Source organism: Marmota monax, unplaced genomic scaffold, assembly GCF_021218885.2.
Source record: "Marmota monax isolate L192 unplaced genomic scaffold, Marmota_monax_Labrador192_F-V1.1 WCK01_AAM20220418_F8-fsc00005, whole genome shotgun sequence".
Taxonomy (NCBI): domain Eukaryota; kingdom Metazoa; phylum Chordata; class Mammalia; order Rodentia; family Sciuridae; genus Marmota; species Marmota monax.
The window spans coordinates 21986930-22008995 of record NW_026692254.1 but is presented as its reverse complement, the minus strand read 5'-3'; the positions used below and the strand labels follow the sequence as shown (position 1 = coordinate 22008995).

Genomic DNA, 22066 nt, shown 5'->3' with positions numbered 1-22066 from the left:
CTTTTTAGTGTTTGGTTTTATGCTCTCTTTTTCTTTCTGAGGTGCTGGGAATCAGACCCAGGGCCTTGCACATGCTACCACTGAGCTATACTTTTTAAAATTTAACTGAATCCTTTTGCAGCCACTGGAGCTTCTACTACTGTATATGCTATTGAAGCTAATGGAGATCCTAGTGGTGACTTTGACACTGAAAAGGATGAAGGTGAAATTCAGTACCTCATCAAATGGAAGGGTTGGTCTTATATCCACAGTACATGGGAGAGTGAAGAATCTTTACAGCAACAGAAAGTGAAAGGCCTAAAAAAATTAGAGAATTTCAAGAAGAAAGAAGATGAAATCAAACAATGGTATGTTTCTTACCATAGATATTTGCAGCCTGAGAGAAAGGAAGATTTTTAAATAATGTACTGAGAACACAGCTATTTAGGATCTCACTCTTGCCTTCATCATGTGAATACAGAGCTAACTGTAGTTCTGTTTTGTAAAATTGTGACCCAAAAATACTATATATTTTTGCATGTGGCTACTCAGTCTTTAATGTTAGTGATAGCAGCACATTAAGCATTGTTCATACATTATGTCTTTCATCTTCACAAGAAAGGTATGAGATTTATAAAGTAACCCCTGCATTCTAGACAGGAAGGATGAGGTACAAAGCAACTCCACAAGTGGACCCAGTACTTGAATTTTGGCACCTGAGTCCAGAGCCTATTCTTTACAACACTTAGCTGACTGTGGTTAGACTGTAGTGGCTTAGACATCATGTCTAATATTCTAGAACTCTCTGGGTTATGAAACACTTAAAACTAATAGTAGTTTTACATAATTTTCAGAAATGATGTGAAGGTGTTTTAAAAAAAAAATCTTATGCCTAATTACTAGTAAAGATTACTAAAGGGACAGATAGATGTAACTTGTTAGCTTTTCTAATCTGGATTTTTGGTGTGATACATGTCCATAGATCCCCTAAGTCTAATTGGTATGTGCTATTTCTGTCTTCTGTCCAGGTTAGGAAAAGTTTCTCCTGAAGATGTGGAATATTTCAATTGCCAACAGGAACTGGCTTCAGAGTTGAATAAACAATATCAGATAGTAGAAAGAGTAATAGGTAAATACATAGAAACTTACTTTAGCTGAGTTTGAACTCAAAGAATAATGGCTTTTGCTTTTAGCATAATGTACATTAAAAATTGCATTCTCTAGTTTTACTTCTTGAGAGTAGACACATACTTAGGGTTATCTTGAAGGAAAAGCTAATAAAATTTGCTCATAGATTTGAGTATGGGAGTGAAAGGGGTATCAAGGAGATGTCAAGTTCTTTGGCTTGAATGTAAAGCTCAAAGGAAGAATTAATTTTTGGAGCAGAAATAAAGAGCTTGATATAAAGTTTGATATACTTTTTAGTCATCTAAGAGGATTATTTTGAAGGCAGGAGTATGTATAAGCCTGGGATGTAGCTCTTTTAATTTAGGCCAAAGATTTTAATTTGGGCATTTATTAGTATATAGGTATATAGGTAGTTTTTTTTTTTTTTTTTTTTTTTTTTTGTACTAGAGATTGAACCCAGGGCCACTTAATCACTGAGCCACATTCCCAGCTATTTTTATTTTTTTTTATTTTGAGACCAGGTCTTTCTAAGTTGCTTAGGGCCTTGCTAAGTTGCTGAGCCTGGGTTTGAACCTGTGAAACTCCTGCTTCTGTGTCGCAAGTTGCTGGGATTATAGGCGTGAGCCACTGTGCTCAGCTATAAGTAGTATTTTAAAGCCTAAATTTTAAAAATGATTTTAATGAGATTATTAGGAATAGAGTATACATGGTGAGAGGAGGAAGTCTGAGATCATTCTGCTGTGTAGAAGTCTGAAATAAGCATTCAAATGAGAGGAAGGACAGCCAGTGTGATAGGAGGAGAGCTGATAGAGATTGCTATATAAGAAGCTAGGTTACATATGGCTTCAGTGGAGTAAATGTTGTTGGTGAAAGATGGTGAGGATTGAGACTTAATCCTAAATTCAGTAATAGGTATGGCACATGTGAAAAGGAGCCATGAAATGGTGAGATGCATGTCTGCTTTGGTGTGTTCAAGAGAGAATGAGAGATGGAAAAAAGTTATGGACAACTCCTGGGCAGTTTTATTTTAAGGGAGAAATGGGGCAATAGCTTGAGAAGGAGATAAGAACAAGACTTTTTAAGATGTGAGATAGTAGAGTATATATGTATTCTTATTCCTAGAACCTGTCTCTCTTTTGGTATGAGTATAACTTTTCTTATTTTGCATTTGTTTTAGCTGTGAAGACAAGTAAATCTACATTGGGTCAAACAGATTTTCCAGGTGAGCAAGAGATCTTATTTATAAACATTGTTCAGTATTTAAAAGCTCTTTATGTTTTGCAGAGTGTAGTTTTGCCCATGGTGTTTCATTTGTTATGCATAAAAAGGAATGTTTTTCTCCACCTTTAATTGACAGTTGTTGATTTATCAATGTTTACATATAAAATAGCTCATACTCGGAAGCCAGCACCTTCGAATGAACCTGAGTATCTCTGCAAATGGATGGGACTTCCCTATTCAGAGTGTAGCTGGGAAGATGAGGCCCTGATTGGAAAGAAATTCCAGAGCTGCATCGACAGCTTCCATAGTAGGAACAACTCAAAAACTATCCCAACAAGAGAATGCAAGGTAAGGAATTGTTTTGTTTTTTTTTTTTTTTTTCAGGGGAAAAATGTACTGATATAATGGCTTAGTGACTAGATACTAAAAGGTAATAGCATCACAAGAGTAAATGATGATTCCCATTTTGAATTGAAAGAGGATTTAGGTGTGACATAAAAAAAATAATTACAGAAAAAGCAGAGGATGAGTTGCCTAATGTGTTTGCTTTAGTAAGTAATACTTAGAAGATGTAGGTACTTAGAAGGGATAGGAAGGGGGTGTCTCTGAATTTTAAGTTAGAAATTAAATATGTAACCTTTCTGGGCTGGGGTTGTGGCTCATTGGTAGAGTGCTTGCCTAGCATGTGTGAGGCACTGGGTTCGATCCTTAGCACCACATAAAAATAAACAAATAAAATAAACACCTATTGACAACTAAAAAATTAGAACACATATAACCTTTCTTATTTGCTATATTGACTGTACAAATTCTCATCTTTGGAATTTATTCCATCTGGAAAAGTGATATCCTTGGGTTCTTAGAGTAATAAATGTAGTTATCAGACATGGGCTTTGTCTCTGAGAAATTGAGAGTCATGTAAATAGCACCACATTTCTGCCTGTGAATGTCAGCATGTTATTGCAAGTCAGGTAAGTGTGAGATAGGCTGTGGTCAGAGAAATACAGAGGTAGAATTTGCTGAGCTTCAGTGTTCATTGAAGGAGTTTTAAGAGGAAATCATGGTGCCTGAACTGCCTATTTTTCTTGAAGAATAGATTCGTTTGTGATGGATATATTATTGGGACCCAGGGTATTGCTTTCCCATGAAAGGTACCAAGAGAAAGATATTTGCACCATGATAGGGAACTACCAGACCCCTGTGTTGGAAAGGGAGATAAATTTGAGTACATTTAGGTTAAAGTATGTGTGTCTTAACTATCTTGAAGAAAAGGAATTTTGACTTTTTTTCTGTTGGTATTGGTGACTGGCTAAGGAGAGCAACAGAATAAAAGTACTATTTTATTTAGAAAGTTCACATACTGGCAGTGTATAGGAGATTCTGGAGCCAAAAGACCCGGCTAGTTAGATATAGAAATTCATGAATGAAGAATTGGCACAAGGGCAAGGGACCTAGTGGTGACATGAAGGATTGGATGTGAGGATCATGGAGTGAGTTTGGCAGGAGTGGATGGATGTTGTTTGGAGGGTGAGAGTAAGGTGTCAGATTCCATTCATTGCCAGGTACCTGCCCTTTGGAGAGCCAAAATCATTGATACCTTATCAAAAATTGGTTAGGATTTTATATCTATCTATCTATCTATCTATCTATCTATCTATCTATCTATCTATCTATGTCTCTCTATCATCTATCTATATTTTGGTATTGGGGATTGAACCCAGGAGTCCTGTTCCACTGAAGCTACATTCCAGCTCTTTTTTTTTTTTAATTTTTATTTTGAGACAGGGTCTTGATAAGTTGCCCAGGCTGGTCTTCACCTTGTGATCTTCTTGCCTCAGATTCTGAGTAGGATTATAGGTGTGCACCACCACTTGATGTTTCTCAGAATAGGCTTTACATATAGACAGATGTCCTTAGAAAGAGGACTTTTGTGGCCAAATAACTTTGTGATGCATTTCTGAATAAATTTCTCCTGTAAATCCATACCAAAAGCACACATGGTTAAATGTTGAAAAGTAATAAGTAAAGAAATTTGTATAACTTATTTATTTACTTATTTTTGTTACCAGGGATTGAACCGAGGGGGATTTAAACACTGAATTACATCACCAGCTCTTTTTTATGTTTTATTTAGAGACAAGGTCTTGCCAAGTTGCTTAGATCCTTGCTAAGTTGCTGAGGCTGGCTTTGAATAAAAGTAGTGTCCTCCTGCCTCAGCCTCCTAAGCCACTGGGATTACAGGCATGCACCAGCTGGCTAGAAATTTGTATAACTTTTGATCCATTGTTTTCTACATTGATTTGGTCACAGAATCTGCATTTTGTGCAAACCAGAGACTTGTTAGCCTTATTAGAATGCTATTTATTCTTCAAATCTTTGGTAGTGAAATCGGCAACTTTTCCTTCAGAGAATTAAATTCCCATAGTTGGGCTACATTTCAGAATTTACAAATCCTATTATGGTAATTACAGGATTACATGTATACTGTTTAGAATAAGATAACATAAAGATAACTGGGAAAATAGGAGACTGAATGCCATAAAATAGAGATGATGTCAAATTGAAGAACTCTTTAATGTTGTTCACATACTCCTTTTAGGAAAGAAGCTAATTTCATTAAGAAATATTTTATTTCAGGATGAATTTTGGGAAATAGAGTATCAAGAAAGGGGTGGTGGAGTATAGGAGTGGTGATTCATAGGTGAGATTTGAATTTTTGTGTTTTGGTATAGAATACATTTGTGGTTAGCATTTTAACTTAGGAGCAAGGAGAAAATTTTCTCAGAGCTGGGCCTTGTTAATTTTTGTTTTTCAGGCCCTGAAGCAAAGACCACGATTTGTAGCTTTAAAGAAACAGCCAGCCTATTTAGGAGGGGAAAATCTGGAGCTCCGAGATTATCAGCTAGAAGGTCTCAACTGGCTTGCTCATTCCTGGTGCAAGTAGGTTGAAAATATGTTTGACATTTTGTTTACTGTTTTTCATTTCTTTATTGCTACCCTAATTACTAAGAGCTGGGGACCCATGTATCCTTAAGAATTTAACAATGAACAAAGACAGACATGGCTTCTCTGTCCTTGTGGAATGTACAGTGTGAAAGTATCTTTAATTCTGATGTACATCCCATCCCCTATATGCCAACTCAGAATTTCTTAATTATTTTATACTAAGGCAGAAATCCTTATTTCAGAGTTAAACTACAATTGAAAAATAAATACTTGTAAATTTTTTCTCAGTGCTGAAAAGATGATTTTTAGTTATAGAGATACTTTTACAGTGACTGTTTCCTGAGTGAGCCACTTTCTACACTTTGTTCTGTAAAATCTAATACAATATTTAATATTCAATTAAAAAAATCAGATATCTCAAGGAATTTCAGTTCATATGTCTGAGAATGTGGGTCTGATAAAAACATTCTAATGGCTTGAAAATGATTTTCCTTTCAGAGGAGAGTGCTTCCTGATCTTTCTACAGCATTGGTAAAAACTTAGATGGAGCCTTAAGAAATTTTATGTCTAACATTTTTATTTTTCAGTTGAGGGCTCTTAAGAGCAAATATGTCGTGTACTTTGTCCAAAGTCCCAAAATGTTTTTTGTACAGTCTTTGGACAGCCTTTTTAAAAACTTCAAACCGAAGAATTAAAAACCAACTGCAAAGGACCCAAGCAGCTGTTAGGCCCTGGTCCTAGGAGCATTACATTTAAGTAATGTCATATTTTGGTCTGATTTCAGAAAAACAGGTGAATCAGTTCAAATCTACTTTAGTCTGTGTATGTCGACAGTGGCAGTTTGTTAGGAAGAAGAAATAGTGGAGAAGCTTAACCCTGCTTCCTATTCAATATTGTGGAAAGGTGAGGAAAGTGAGAGGGAAATTAAATCAAGGAATATACTCTGTCTAAACTATACAGAAAATTGGTGTATCTGAGATTTCAGAGGTATGCTTCTTCATTCTTTGTCTCAGTGTGGTCTACTTTGTTCTTTTCTGTACTTTCCTTCTAAAACTAGCTACTCTGTAGCGGAGGACAGTGTACTTTAAATTTTTTTTTCTTGGTCAATTAAATGTCTTGTTTTCTACTCAGTTAAGTTGCCTTGAACCTGTTTATTACTTTTAATCCTCTCTGGTTCATTGGTTAAGCATATATATGTACAAACCATAGGTGGCCTTATTGTAAAGAACCTTTTAATAATATTTGCAACCTTTTTATCATACACAGATTCCTGATTTCCTGCCAGATGGGCTACTTTCTATTTGCCAAACATACTTTCCTAACTGTAGCCGTTTCTTCAATTTTTTCCCCTCTTTTAATACCTTATTAAAATCCAGGCAATTTCTTAGAGCAGTATTTCTTACACTATGGTCTAAGGAACACCTGCATTAGAATTTCCAAAGGTGCTTGTTCAAAAGAGAGAATCCTGATTCCTTTCTTCGATAAAGTCACTTAGTAGGGGTAGGTGAGGTTCAGAAATCTGATCAACAGCTTACCCCTTACTTAGACTGTGGTGTATTTAAAATAAGACCTGTGCACTTGCAGCATGTTGGATTAGGGAATAGTGTATGTTTCGTTAACCCAGTAGCATGTAGAAGAATAGTGTGGGTAATTTGAGCTAAGACATGTGAGTGGCAGACTGTAGGATTCACCAGTAGTGGCTATAACCGGTCTGCTTGTATTTTCTGTTTATGGGATGCAAATATAAACTTATATGTGTGTATAAGTTCTGCCTTCTCTATTAACAGGAAAATAATTATATTATTTAAGGAAGGTAATATAATTCATAATCCTAACTGCAAAATAAAGAATGTAGTCTGACCAGGCAGTCATAGTAGTTCACATCTTGAATGTACTATAAATCATTTGAACTAATGGTTGCCTTGTTTTTACTTTTTTCTTTTCTGCAGAAATAACAGTGTAATTCTTGCTGATGAAATGGGCCTAGGAAAGACCATCCAGACCATATCATTCCTGTCCTACCTGTTCCACCAACACCAGCTGTATGGACCCTTTCTTATAGTCGTCCCTTTATCCACCCTCACCTCATGGCAGAGGGAGTTTGAAATCTGGGCACCAGAGATTAACGTAGTGGTTTACATAGGTGACCTGATGAGCAGAAATACGGTGTGTAAACAAAAAGAGTTGGGATAGAATCTGTGTTATAAATGTATATTGGACATTGATCTAAACCCATTGTAGAGTTATTGGTCAGGACTTAGGGAAAATTATTATTGTGACACTGTGCTATATTCCTAATATTAGGAGTTTTGTGTATAACAATAAACGCAGCTCAGATATTCTTTGAAACATATGATTAGTGTTTAACGAAGTGAAACAGTAAATACATGAATGAGAACTTATCTGTATTTGAGTGTTATTTTTCTTCTCTGTTCTTTTTTATACCTTTAAGATACAAAATTACAAAATAGAGTTGATATGTTATAGATAAAGTTAATATTGTTTGAGTAGAGATACATTCCTGAAAATAGTCATGTTCTTAGAATTTGTTTCCTGACCTTTTCAAATGGTGAGGTTATATAACTTACAAAGAAGAAGTAAATTCAAAGGATATTTTAGGGTTGCAGAAATGAGAATATTTTGCTAGCAAATTTGATATTGGGTGTCATGAATTTAGAACACAGTGGCAGATTTGTTTTTGCTCAGCAGATCTTTCCTTCATAATAGCTAACTTTTAAAAAAGCATGTGCAAGGCCTTGTGTGGGTTTTATGTATATTACCTGTAACCTTTGTGATAGTCTTTCCAACTGACTCAAGAAACATTAACCCAGAGAAGACTTGTTCTTAGACCAGCTAGAATATGGCAGAATTGGAGATGGGACACAGATGTATCTGGTCCCAGAGCTTTCGTCTTTTACTACTATATGTAAACTTGTTTTGGGGGAGATCCCTTACAGTAAGAGCAAGCCATTAGGAATCCTCACACATTTTAGATGTGTGTTATAATCACATAATCATGCTTTCAAATTTATATTTATTAAATACTTTCATTAAAATTGCCTAACTTATAAACCCTAGCAGATTTCATTGGGTTGATTTTGACTAAAAATATAGTAGTTGTTAGCTTTGTTAATTTATTTGTTAAGTATTAAAAGAGAAAAAGAACGTTGTGCAAAACAGCTTTAAACACTGTTTCTAAGGATGAAGGTAAACAAAGAAAGTGAACTGAAAGATTGATGAGTTAGTGAAGTGTTCTTTAATCTTTTTTTCTGTTTGGTGGTGATCTTCCTGCAAGCACTTATTGTCCAGATTGCTGGTTTCCAATTTGACAAACTGCAGGAACTTTATCTTTAGTCATTGTGTTTGCTGAATGGTCATACTTCTATGCAGATATGTTAGTTTTTGTGTTCCTTTACATTGACATTATTTCCTATTCATGATAAATTATATTTTCATCCTGTAAGCCTCCTTTTTCTTTTTCTTGGGGTACACATATCTATTTTATGATAAAATGAAATTTTTATAGAGCTAGAAGTTAGAATTTGTTTTACTTCTTAAAGTATTGCCCTACACAAAGAATAACTAAATGGCTTTTCTTTTAAAAAATTTTAGGGATCTGGGAACTCTATTGCTGATGAATTAAATGAATTTTCTTTGACAAATATGTCTTAGTCAGTTTATTTAAATTCTGACAATAAAGTTTTTACTGCTTAGTGATCCATGTTTTAATTTTCTTACTGTTTATACTTTGGTTTCTTAATTCAGAATATATTGGCTATTTACTAAATTCTGATCAGATTTGTTTTTTTATTTGACATGTTTCTATTGCATCTGTCATATGACTTGTATGATTTAAAAACGTAGAAGCAGAAATTGTGTCTTAATTGCCATTTTCTCTTATAGATACGGGAATATGAATGGATTCATTCTCAAACCAAAAGGCTCAAGTTCAATGCACTTATAACAACATATGAGATCCTTTTAAAAGATAAGGTGTGTAATTGATACTTAAGAGGCTAAATCTTGTTTAGTTTGACTTGTCCAAATACTAGTGCCTTTAAACTCCCATTTGTCATGTTATTTTTTTGTGCTGCCAAATGAAAAAAACTTTCTCAAAGAATATTAAGGTTATAAATAGAAAGCAGAACCTTTAAGTTGAAGGGGAATTTAGGTTGCTATTTTGAGCATTTCCCATCATATCATTGTTGGAAGTATTTTTCTAGAAATGTCTGAGAAAAATTAAGCTCTTAAAATATCTCCTGTCTATATCACTGAGAGGTTTATATGTTAATAGTAAGTACAAATAAATTCAATCCGGTGACTTCTGTGCTTCAAAATTGGGAAGGTAATTAATTAGGAAAGAAAACAATCTTAATTAAAAAAATGCAAAATCATGGTTTTTATTTTATTTTTGCTCAGCATACCAATTTTTTTTTTTTTTTTTTTTTTGGGTGAGGGGGGACATGCAGTAATAGTACCTGCTGTAAGAGATCCACTTTTACTTTTTAGCTGATATACTCTTTTGATTAGATACCAATCTGGAAACTAAGAGAATAAATGGAAGAGGCCTAAATCAGTGAAGAATAAATGTGTCTGAGAGTCCTATTATATATTAAGACTGAAGAATAAATGTGTCTAGGTACACCTTTGTGATGGTATTTGTACAGAGATGATTAACACTTTGAAAGCACTTTTGGGTTCCTTTCTGACTTGGTGGCTCGTTGTGTTTTGTTTCTACTTTAGACTGTGCTGGGCAGTATTAACTGGGCCTTTCTGGGAGTGGATGAAGCCCATCGGTTGAAGAATGATGACTCTTTATTATATAAAACTCTGATTGATTTCAAGTCCAACCATAGGCTCCTGATTACGGGAACCCCTCTTCAGAATTCCCTCAAGGAGCTCTGGTCCTTGCTGCACTTTATTATGCCGGAGAAGTAAGCTCCTTCCTGTGTATTTCAAAAGATGCTAGAATGTCTGAAATGCCAATGCTTTTTAACATTCTTGATAGGCCTTAGGGGTATAGTTTTGGGGAAAGCAAAGCATTAAACTGAGGCAGGAGTTTTTATTATAAAAATCTTTATAAGTGATAGAAGGCTGAAGCTTGGTGGTGCATGCCTGTAATCCCAGGGATTGAGGCTGAGGCAGGAGAATTGCAAGTTCAAGTCCAGCCTCTGTAACTTAGACCCTGTTGCTAAAATAAGTAGATAAAAAAGTAAACAAGTAATCAGTCAATCAATCAATCAGACTGGGAATGTAGCTCATTGGTAGAGTGCCTCTGGATTCAATCCCAACCCTGCCCAAAAGCGGTAGAGGACATAGAAATTAGCTTGTCAAAGAAGAAAGCATATTATCTACTAAAAGGTCAAATTAAAGCATTTGGGAAATAATTGTTAGATAGGAAACAATCAGACCTTCTTAATATTGTTATAAGATAGTAGAATAGAAATCAAGTATATAATGTACAGAATCTGACAAGCATTACAACAGATTTTGAATTTAAATCTTTTTATTTTTCTTGTGGTACTGGGGATTGAATCCAGGGCCTTGCTTATGCAAAGCAAGCAGTCTACCACTGAGCTTCATCCCCAGGCCTTTTAATTTTTTTATTCTGAACGTGTTTTAAGTTTCCCAGACTGGCCTCCAGCTTATGTTCCTTCTATGTCAGGCTCCTGTGTAGCTGAAATTACAGGTGTACACTTTCATTCCTGCTTAAATCTAAATCATTGATAATAGACATAAGCTTTAGGTCATATTCAGTTATTAACTTATTAAAGAATTGTGGAATGTCCCTATTGGAAAATTTTTTATAGGAGAGGTATGCACATTTCATAAAACTTAACTAATGGTGGTATTAAGTGATACTTAGAATGAAATCTAAACTTATTACTCTAATTTTGGAGACTTCTACTCAATTTGGCCACGTGATAGTACTCTGACTCATAATACTTGTTCCATTCCTCATTATGCTTCAGCTAGTATAGCCATCTTCTGTCTCTTAAACATGCCAAGCCATTATTCTTTTGTCTTGTCTGGAGTGATGTTTTTCCTTTACATGCAGCCACCTTAATATTTTTGCCTCATTTTTTATAACTGCCTTCTTTCAGAGCTCTTCTTCAACTACCTGACTTCAAGTACCCTATAAGGCATCTTGTCTTCCCTATCCTGTTTTATTTTCTATATAGCATCTCTTTGTCTCATGTCATTAAAATATGCATGCAAAAATACTAGGGATCCTGTTTGCCTGTATTCATTGCTGGTGTAAACTGTCCAGAATAGTACCAGAAGGCAGTCAACAGTTAATACAAGTGCTTTTTTTTTTTTTTTAAAGAAAGAGTGGGAGAGAGAGAGAGAGAGAATTCTTTAATATCTATTTTTTAATTCTCGGCGGACACAACATCTTTGTTTGTATGTGGTGCTGAGGATCGAACCCGGGCCGCACGCATGCCAGGCGAGCGCGCTACCACTTGAGCCACATCCCCAGCCCCAATACATGTGCTTTTGAAAAGTAAATGCTCCACATATATATTTTAACTCAGAAAAGATTTGAATGTCTACTGTGTGCCATACACTGAGCAAGGCATTTGAACTACCTAAGGAAAACCATCAAAATGGTCCCTTTTCCTACGTGTCATTCACTTTAATTTTAAATCAGAAATTTTATTGAGATATAATTTTAATATCATATAGTGAGTATTGTGTTGTATTCAATATTTAGAGTTGTCTCTCAGCTTAATTGAGGGTTAGAGCATTCATAAAAGTTCATAAAAGTTCCTTCTTTCCTAAGTTTATCTTACAGATAAACTTTTGTCTCTTAGAGATAAACCTTTTATTGAGGTTTCATGTATGTGGAATCCTGTCATGTAGCCTTTCTTTCTTTCTTTCTCTCTTTTTCTCTCTTCCTTTTTTATTTAAACATGACAATAGACTGTATTTTGTCATCATACATACGTGGAGTATAATTATCCATTCTTGTGGTTTTACATGGTGTGTAGTTATACTGGTCATGTATTTACTGTATGAACATAGGAAAGTTATGTCTGATTCATTCTACCCCTGTCTTTCCCATTCTTATTTTCCCCTGTCCAATTCAGTGAACCTCCCCTCCACCCTACCTGCCTATTCTGAGTCAGCATCTGTATATCAGAGAGAATATTCAACCTTTTTTTTTTGGGTTGACTTATTTAATTTGACATGAGAGTCTCCAGTTCCATCCATTTACTGGAAAATGCTACTAATATGTAGTCTTTTTGTTTTTGGACTTCTGTCATTTGGCATGTCATTTTGAAATTCATTCATGTCCTAGTTTTTCTCTTTAATTGGGTAATAATTTTTCATCATAGGCATATTCAATCACCAGTTGGTGGGATATTTTGGATATTTTTTTCTTTGTGTGGACTTGTGTTTTTTCCCCCTTTGTTAGATACTTTTGAGTATCTAAATTGCTGGGTTGTTTGAAAAGTTTCCATTTAAACTTTCTATTTCTTAAACCTTTTTATTATTTTTATATGGTGCTGAGAATTGAACCCATGTGCCTCACATATGCTAGGCAAGCACTCTATCACTGAGCCACAACCCCAGCCCCTCCATTAACTTTTTTGAAGGTACCATGTTATTTTCCAGTGACCATACTATTCTAATTTCTACCAGATATGTTTGAATGTTTTAGTTTCTTTCTATTTTCACCAGTGCTTAGGTTATTTTCAGTCTTTTATTCTAGACATTCTGGTGGTTTTGCATCTTGTTGTTTTGACTTAAATTTCAAAATGACTAATAATGTTGGACATTTTGTTGTTAGCTATTCATGTATCTTTAGAGAAAAGTCTAATCAAATTGTTTGCTATTTCTAAAAAATTGGATTATTTTATTATGAATTAAAGTGTTTCTTTTAAAAATTCTGTATAACTTATCAATGCATGATTTGCATCTAAGACAGATTTGCCTGATGAAAGATCACAGTCTCTTTCTAGACATTTTAATTCTCATGTTATGTCCCATTTTGGGTTACTTTTTGTTTACAGTGTGAAGTTCTTTTTTTTTTGCAGAGGAATCTGGAAAAATGTTCTAATATTGGTTGTTGTAAAGAATATTTTTTTCTCTATAAGTTTCTTTGTTTTTGTTGAAAATTAGTTGAGACTATAGTAATAATTTATTTCTGCTGTTTTATTAATACATATTTCTGCTCTTGGCAATATCATATTGATTAGTTTAGCTTTATGCTACTTCTTAAAATGGAGAAATATGAGTTTGAGTTTCACTTTTTTTTCCCCAAATTACTTTGGCACTCTAACTTTTTAGGATCTGTTTGTTAATAACTTGCTGGAATTTTAGTTTGCATTATGTTGAATCTTATATCAGTTGAGTAGAATTATTAATAATATTGAGTCTTCTAATCCATGATCACAGGAAGGGAAGCTTTTCTTAATTTACTTAGATCTTCTATAATTTTTCGTGATAGCATTTAGTACTTTTCAGTGTACAAGTCTTATGCTTTTGTTAAATTTATTCCTTCTTAATGTTGATTGCATTTTAGGTGTAATTGTTTTCTTAATGTTATCCTGATTCTATTTGAGGATAAAATTATAGTTAAAAGTTTGTATATTGATCTTGGATTTTTTAAACTTTGTAACTATTTCCATTAGGTTTTATTTATTTATTCATTTAGTCTTTGGTTATTTTTATGTGTTTTTTTCAGGATATCTTCATTGTTACACTTTTTCAATGTGGATGTTTCTTTTTTTTTTTGATACTGGGAATTGAACTTAATGGTGCTTTACCACTGAGCTACACCCCCAGTCTTTCTTACTTACTTAAAATCCGGGGGCGCTTAACCACTGGGTCACATCATTAGCCCCTTTTCTAAAAATTTTTGAGACAGGATCTCAGTAATTAGAGCCTCACTAAGATGGTAAGGCTGGCTTTGAACCTGAGATCCTCCTGCCTCAGCCTTCCAAGTCACTGGGATTAGAGGTGCATCACCATGGCCACTATTTGGGTGCTTTTTAAATCTTGTTTTACCTTAATGTACTGGCTAAAACCCTCCATTTTGAGTAGAATTGGTGTTTATCTGTAGCAGGAGGTTAGCTATAGATATTTTGCAGGTACCTTTTATCAGCTTGAGTAAGTATTCAGAGTTTTTGAGAATTTTGATACTGTATGTTGGGTTTTGTCAAATGCCCTTGTGTATGTGTTTGTCTACTGAGATACCAATGTGATCTAATTTTTTTCTCTATTGTTCCTATATGGCAGAATATGTTAGTTACTCTTCATACATTATACTGACTTTCTAGCATAAATCTGACTTGATATTTAATATGTGTTCCAGTATTCAGTGTATTAACACATTGGTAAAGATTTTATCTGATTTTGAATTGTGTATAGCTTTTTTTTTTTTTTGGTGTGTTTGTGTGTAGGGGGGAGAGAGAGAGAAACAGACAAATGGACATACATACAGATAGAAGTAAGAGAAAAGAGATCTTTTAGTATCAGGATCATAGAATGAATTGGAAGTGTTGCATTCTTCTCTCTTTTCTAAAGAGAGTTTTTTAAGTTTGGTGTTATTCTTTAAATATTTGGTAGAATTTACCAGTTTAGCCATTTGGACTTCTTTGTGAGAAAATCTTTAATGACTTATTTTCTAGCTATATTCTTACTTATGTTTTCTGTATCTTCTTGATTCAATTTTTCTTTCTAGGAGTTTGATCTTTTTACTTAACTTCCTATTTTGTTGGCGTATTTATAAATAAATATGTTTATGCCAACAAATAAAATTTGTTGGCATAAAGTTATAGTATTCTGTTATAATCCTTTTAATTTTTGAAGATCAGTGAGCAAAATTTTAAATTTTGTTAATTTCTGGAATTTCTTAGTAATTTTTAGCAGAAGATTGAATAATTTTGTTGATGTTTTCAAAGAACCAATCTTTGGCTTCATTTATATTTTAAAAAATTATTATTTTTTTTCCTATTTCATCTGATTATTCCCTTCCTTTGCTTGTTTTTTTACTTTATTTTTTTCTCTTAAGGTGCAGCTTGATTATTGATTTAAGATCTTTTCCACAATTAGGTGTTTGAAAGTTTAAGTGTACCCTCTTCAGTGCTTTAGCTGCATCCCAATAAATGTTATCCTGTTTTTAGTTTTTATTCAGTGTCATCTATTTGTGATTTTAAAAAATATATTTTTAGTTGTAAATGGACACAATACCTTTATTTACATATTTATGTGGTACTGAGACTCGAACCCAGTAACTCACATGTGCTATGCAAGTGGTCTACCACCAAGCCACAATCCCAGCCCTATTTGTGATTTCTTTGATGTATTTTTTTAAAAAGTTCTTTTTAAAAGATTGTTGTTTCCAAATATTTAGTTACGGACTTTCCAAATGGCTTATAGTTAACTTTGTCTTTGGTCAGAGACAGTGCTTTAAATGAATTTATTATGACTTGTTATATGTTTTATGAATTTATATATGTTTATATATAAGAAACAAGTAAAACATAAAACACACACATACACTCATATGTTTATGTATTGTCTAATATGTTTTCTATCCTGGAGAATTCTGCACATCTACTTGAAAAGATAATGCGCTTTACTTTTTTTGTGTTGAGTGTTTTGTCCATTAAGTTAACTTTGTTAATAGCGTTATTCAGGTTTTTATCTTTCCTATCTGGTCACCGAGAGTGAAATGTTTAAACCACAGTTGTTGAATTGTTGATTTCTTTCCGTTGTCCTTCATGCATTTTGGCATTCTGTGTTAGGCATATGTATGTATGTATGTATGTGTGTATTACATAAACATACACACACACACATATAAGTATGTACGTAGTGGTTATTGTGTCCTATATGTTGCATTTTTAGTATTATGAAATGTCCCGTGCTGTGTTTTTAAAAATATATTATTTTAATTTTATTTTTATGTTGTGCTGAATATTGAACCCAGGGCTTACATGTGCTAAGCAGGTGCTCTACCACTGAGCCACAATCCCAGCCCCCATGTTACTTTTAGAAATATTTCTTATTCCTTAAGTCTTTTTTTTTTTTTTTAAGTTGCTAGACATTTATTTATTTAAACATGGTGCTGAAAATTGAACCCAGGGCCTCACACATTCCAGGCAAGTGTGCTACCGCTGAGCCCCAGCCCCAACCCTCCTTAAGTCTATTTTATGATTTTTATTATAGCTTCTCAGCGCTCTCCTGGTTAATACTATACCATTGTCCATCATTTAACTGTCAACCTATTTCTTTCTTTGAATCTAAATGTCTCTCTTGTTGATGACATATAGTTGGATCTACCCTTTTATCTAGACTAATAGTTTTTGCCTTTTGATTGGTTGTATCTATTTTTGTTATTTGTTTCCCATATGTCTTATATCTCTTTTGTTTTTGTTTCTTCTTTACTGCCTTTTGTTTCAGTTTTTTTTAAGGGTGCCATTTAATTAATACCTGTTTGGCAATATTTTCCATTTTAAAATTATTTTCTTATTGATTTCCCTAGGGATTATGCAACTGAATCTGTCAGTCTCCTTCAGGTTAATCCTGACTTAATTTTGTTAAAAATATAACATTTTTGTTCTACTACAATTCCAGTTTTACTCCTCATGTTATAAACCAAAGAATACAGTGATATTATCATTGTTTTCTACAGGTTTGTCTTTTAAGGAAACTTAAAAAAAATACATTTATATTATCTTTCATGTATTTTATCATTTCCAGTGATTTACTCCTGTCGATTAAGGTTGCCACTGAGACTTCCTTTAGTATTTCTTATAAGGTGGGCATGTTAGCAGCAAATTTATTGTCCTTGCCTATTCTTTCTTGACTTTTTTTTTTGGTGAAGACTTGTTTAAGACTCTTGAGAAGATACGTAGAGAAACTTCACCATCTAGCTGTGCTGCCTTCACTACTACTGTTGATAGGATAAGCCTAAAGTGAACCCCACCCCCACCACAACCCAGAAATAGAATAGAAAGTGAATCTTCGCATGTTTTGGGCAGGATAATTTTTTTCATGGGGGTTATCATTTGCATTGTATGATGTTAAGCAGTACCCCTGGCCTCTACACACTATATGCCAGTAGTAATTCCTCCTTGGTATAATGATAGCCAAAAACATCTCCAGACCTGGGGGTGGAGGGGGTACTGCCACCAGTTAAGAACTGCTATGGTTGAAGGGGTCCTGATGATGTCTTCCAGGCTGTCCTATCATATTGTGTCCTACCTACCCCTTCTTTTTTTCGGGGTGGGGGTTGCGTATACTAAGGATTGAAACCAGGGGCACTTAATCACTGAGCCACATCCCACATCCTTTTTATTTTTTTATTTTGAGACAGGATGTTGCTGAGTTATTAGGACCTTGCTAAGTTGCTGAGGCAAGCTTTGAATTTCCGATCCTCTGCCTCAGTCTCAAGCTCAGCCTCTTGAGATCTTCGGATTATAGGTGCACCCCACCATGCCTAGCGTGCACCACCATGCCTGGCCCTGCCCCTTTTTATCACTATTCTTTTGTCTGTCCTGTTTGCTCGTCACCTGGATGCTTTTTTTTCCTCCCTAGAGCTCTGAGAGTCAATAGTGGTCACACTCTCTCTCTTTTTTTAAATATTTGTTTTAGCCATAGGTGGACACAATAACTTTTATTTTAATTTTATGTGGTGCTGAGGATCGAACCCAGTGACTCACACGTGCTAGGTGAGCGCTCTACCACTGAGCCACAACCCAGCCCAGTAGTCACTCTCTTGAAGACAGCCAGTTGCTTCAGTCTCTTTAAAAAAAAAAAAAAAAACATTCTGGGGCTAGGGCTGTAGCTCAGTGGCAGAGTACTTGCCTGCCATGCATGAGGCACTGGGTTCAATCCTTAGCACCACATAAAAATAAATAAAAAAAATAAATAAAATGAAACCATTTTGTCCCATCTACAACTACAAAAGAAAAATTTTAAAAAAATTTGCTATATATTCTTTAACAGGTACCCTATCCTTCACATGTAAATTTTTTTAATAAAAGTTTGTTTTTATATAAGATGAAGGTTTAAAAAAATTGTACAAAGGATTAGAAATAGGAGAGTTTATCAATTTTTAGTTTTTAATCTTTCTAAAATGGTTAAGAAATTTTATGCATATTAAACCAATTTTATCATTTTTTTATATTGATCTTTTTGATACATGATATATATTTAGGTCTCTTATTACTAATAAGAATATGATTTTTAGATTATAAAAATATGTCTTATACTATATAACTAATAAATGGATGGAACAAGGCCAACTCCCTTTGAACTTCAGGCTCTAAGAGGAAAAAGTACTTTCTTCACAATACCATTAAGGCCGCCTACATAGTAGGAATCATGAGGCACAGTGGTAACATCCATGCTTGGTGTTTTTGTTTTTAAATATTTATTTTTTTTTAATTTTAGGTAGACACAATATCTTTACTTTTATATTTTTGTGGTGTTGAGGATTGAACCCAGTGCTTCATGCATACTAAGTGAGCACTGTACCACTGAGCCACAACCCCAGCACCCCATGCTTGCTTTTTAGGAGTAGAATGTGGTATGTAGTTTCTAGCAAGGAATACTTACTAGGGTTTGCTTTTGTATACCTGACTGTTGATGTGGATCATAAGGATTTGAGCTTCTTTTGTTGCGCACCCATCATATTCCACCCATTATTGGCTATGTTTTTTTTGGGAAAAATCATATGTCCTGCTTTTGTAATTAAAGAGGAATTTTGAGTTGATTTTTCTGTTAGATATTTATTATCATTCAGGTAATATGTTCTAGAGTTTTGAGCTGAATCATTTATGAAGTAATGCATTGGAGTTAGGCATACAGTTATTTTTTTCCTATGGAACAGATCTTTGTTCTTTGAAAATTTTGTTCTTTTTTTTTTACAAAGAATTTTTTTTTTTAATATTTATTTTTTAGTATTTGGCGGACACAACATCTTTGTTTGTATGTGGTGCCGAGGATCGAACCCGGGCCGCACGCATGCCAGGCGAGCGCGCCACCGCTTGAGCCACATCCCCAGCCCGAAAATTTTGTTCTTAAAACACTACAGTAACCAATTTTTAAAAAGTGTTCAAGGTCTTGATAATTAAAAAAAAATCATTTCTACTTTTGTGAGAGAAAAGTTAAGCACAGAAGTGGATAGCAGGGATGTCTCTAAAATAATCTCTAGATATGATATAGAGCCATGCATTCACAGTTATGATCTTTTGGAACATATGATAATTATCATTGCAAAGCAGCAAACTTTCTTAAAGTTCCTTTTTTTCCCCCCCCCTTAAAGGTTCTGATAGTAAATAAGTTTTTGCTTATGGGCCATATAGTTTATGTCACAATTATTCATCTCTGTTGTTTAGAGGGAAAGCAACCATGGACATTTCACAAATTTATGGATGATATGTATATATCCTCAATATGTGTAGCTAAAAAAATTGTATCTCATAACAACTCCTTTACTACAATAAGAATACAGTAGCCATATAAAAATATTTGTTGCCTAAAATAGTAGGAAGTAAATCTTATATTGGTTATGCTTAATTTTTTAGACTACCATAATTAAAATAATAATCATTTAATGAAATTAGCTTTTTGAAATGATCTCCCAGGTATTTAGAAAATGACCTGATATAGTAACTATTCTACTGATATTTAGTCATTTCGCACATTTTGTATGTGATGTATCATGTCCACCACTATGATATTCATTTTACATTAAATGTTCTTATTAGTTTTAAAAATAAAATAACATTGATATTAATAATTGAGTTTTATTAGTTTTAATTCCTCATTTATTTTATTTTGTTCTTGAAACATTTAACTTAGGTTTATACTCATGTTTGTCTAATAAGTGTTTTGGATTTATGCCACAAGAGAATATTTTGTTTACTTTCCTGAAGATATTTCAGGCTTTGCCAAATGTAGTTAAGGCTGATAATTGGTCTACCTAGCAGTACCTGATGAAGTGCTTGGCTATTTAAGAGTTCAGAAATGACAATGGACTATTGAGACTGTCATGTCGGTTGTCGTGTTGGTGTGTGCTGTCTCTGACTTCTGTCCTCCCAGATGGCATATGCTTTTGAGTTCTATTTAATGTTGGTCACCTGGTTTGGGCTGTCTGACATTTGACTGGTCTCAGTAGAACAGCCCCACTGGTGTCATACAACAGGTGTTAGGACAGTGGTTCAGTTTCCAAGTCTAGCTTCAGTAAATGAACATTTTGCCTTTACCTGTGCACTTCAGTCTATATAGAACCAAGCTGATTTTTTTCAAGAGCTTCAGTGGTTCTGTAGTGGAGAGATAAAGCACATAATCTTCATGAAATAAATTTCCCTCATTTTTTATTTTTGAAAGTAGTGATAATGTCCCATTCTGGATTTCTGCAATAGATCCTTTAGTAGATTAAGATTTATATATGAGAAACTTTTTATTTGTAGCATTTAGGTAGTATTATTATGAGTGCACTATCTGAATTCACTAATGAAATATGTCCCCAAGTTCTGTTAGTATTAAAGGTGGATTACTTACTGATCTTCATGTCTTTTCTATAATCTTGCTTATTATCATTATAATGCCTTAACTTTTTAACCTGTATTGTGAAGATTATTGATAAAAGTTATGTAACTTTTACCTTTGAGCAGTAACTTACTATAATAGTATTGCCATTAATTGTTTTTTATCTCTGCATTTATTTCCCCAAGAAATTGTAGCTTATCAAAAGATAGTTGATGATTAATTGTTTTATGTAACATTTCATGAGAATAACTTATGTTTACTAACATTGTAAGTGAATGATCTATGACAATATTTTATAAACTCTTGATTGAATCTGAGGAATTAGAAATCTGCTATTATCCAGTGTAGACTGATAGAATCAAATCAGTTGATTTTCCTTTTCCTTTTTGTTTCTTTTTTTGTTCAAGAGATAGTTGATGGGTAGAATTTGTCTTTCTTTGTGGGAAAGATTCATTTTGTTTTAACAGTTTTTTTTTCTTTTCCCATTTGATTTCTTGTAGAAGAAATTTTAGTTGTAAAAATTATCTTTTATCTTTCTGTAAGTAAGTAAAAATATGATAATTATGTCCATAGGTTTGAATTCTGGGAAGATTTTGAAGAAGACCATGGAAAGGGAAGAGAAAATGGCTACCAGAGTCTTCATAAGGTGCTAGAGCCTTTCCTTCTCAGGAGAGTCAAAAAAGATGTGGAGAAATCCCTTCCTGCCAAAGTGGAACAGATTCTCAGAGTAGAGATGTCGGCCCTTCAGAAACAGTATTACAAGTAAGCAAGTTTTTTTTCTGGATTAGGCCGTAAGTGATTGAGATGAGTACTGTGAAGCCATTAGATAGATATTTGACAAATAATTTGTGTTTTTTTAACCCCTGAAGCCACATTATAGATTAAGTTGAAATTTATATTTGGTCAGAAAAGAGGTATTCTTGCTTTTTTTGTCTGTGAGAATTTGCAGTTTTTATTATGTAAATGGTCTGAAGTATATGTTCATTCTTCATATTACCCCCCCTACCAATAGACACAAGTAAATATTTATTTGTAATTATTTCTTTTCTCTGTCACTTATTAAATTATTTATTAACCTCTACAAAGTGCTTGGCTACTAGTTACAGGGAACATGAAAATAAATGGAATATGTGCCTGCCAGAATCCTTGTTGTGATAGGGAACATAGACAAGAGACAAATATTTAGAGCACACCATTGTTCACCAATGGAGTTGTAAGTTGGGGCTTGTGAAGGTTCAGAAAAAGCTCTCACCATTTTGCTATAGGGTGAATATTTGAT

General features: G+C 33.9%; 1 protein-coding gene across 6 annotated transcripts in view; it reads left to right on the top strand.

Moving 5' to 3' along the window:
* Chd2 (chromodomain helicase DNA binding protein 2) overlaps positions 1–22066 on the top strand; it is a 125526-nt gene that overhangs the window by 40913 nt on the left and 62547 nt on the right. For 5 of the 6 annotated variants that reach the window (XM_046436623.2, XM_046436613.2, XM_058576962.1 and 2 more), the window contains 9 exons: positions 122–347; positions 1008–1108; positions 2285–2329; positions 2498–2676; positions 5144–5268; positions 7224–7440; positions 9178–9267; positions 10018–10208; positions 21361–21549. In XM_046436623.2, coding sequence (XP_046292579.1) covers positions 122–347; positions 1008–1108; positions 2285–2329; positions 2498–2676; positions 5144–5268; positions 7224–7440; positions 9178–9267; positions 10018–10208; positions 21361–21549 — 1363 coding nt within the window. Of the gene's footprint in view, positions 1–121; positions 348–1007; positions 1109–2284; positions 2330–2497; positions 2677–5143; positions 5273–7223; positions 7441–9177; positions 9268–10017; positions 10209–21360; positions 21550–22066 lie in introns of those variants that run through there. The other variant, XM_046436635.2, reaches the window with a different exon arrangement.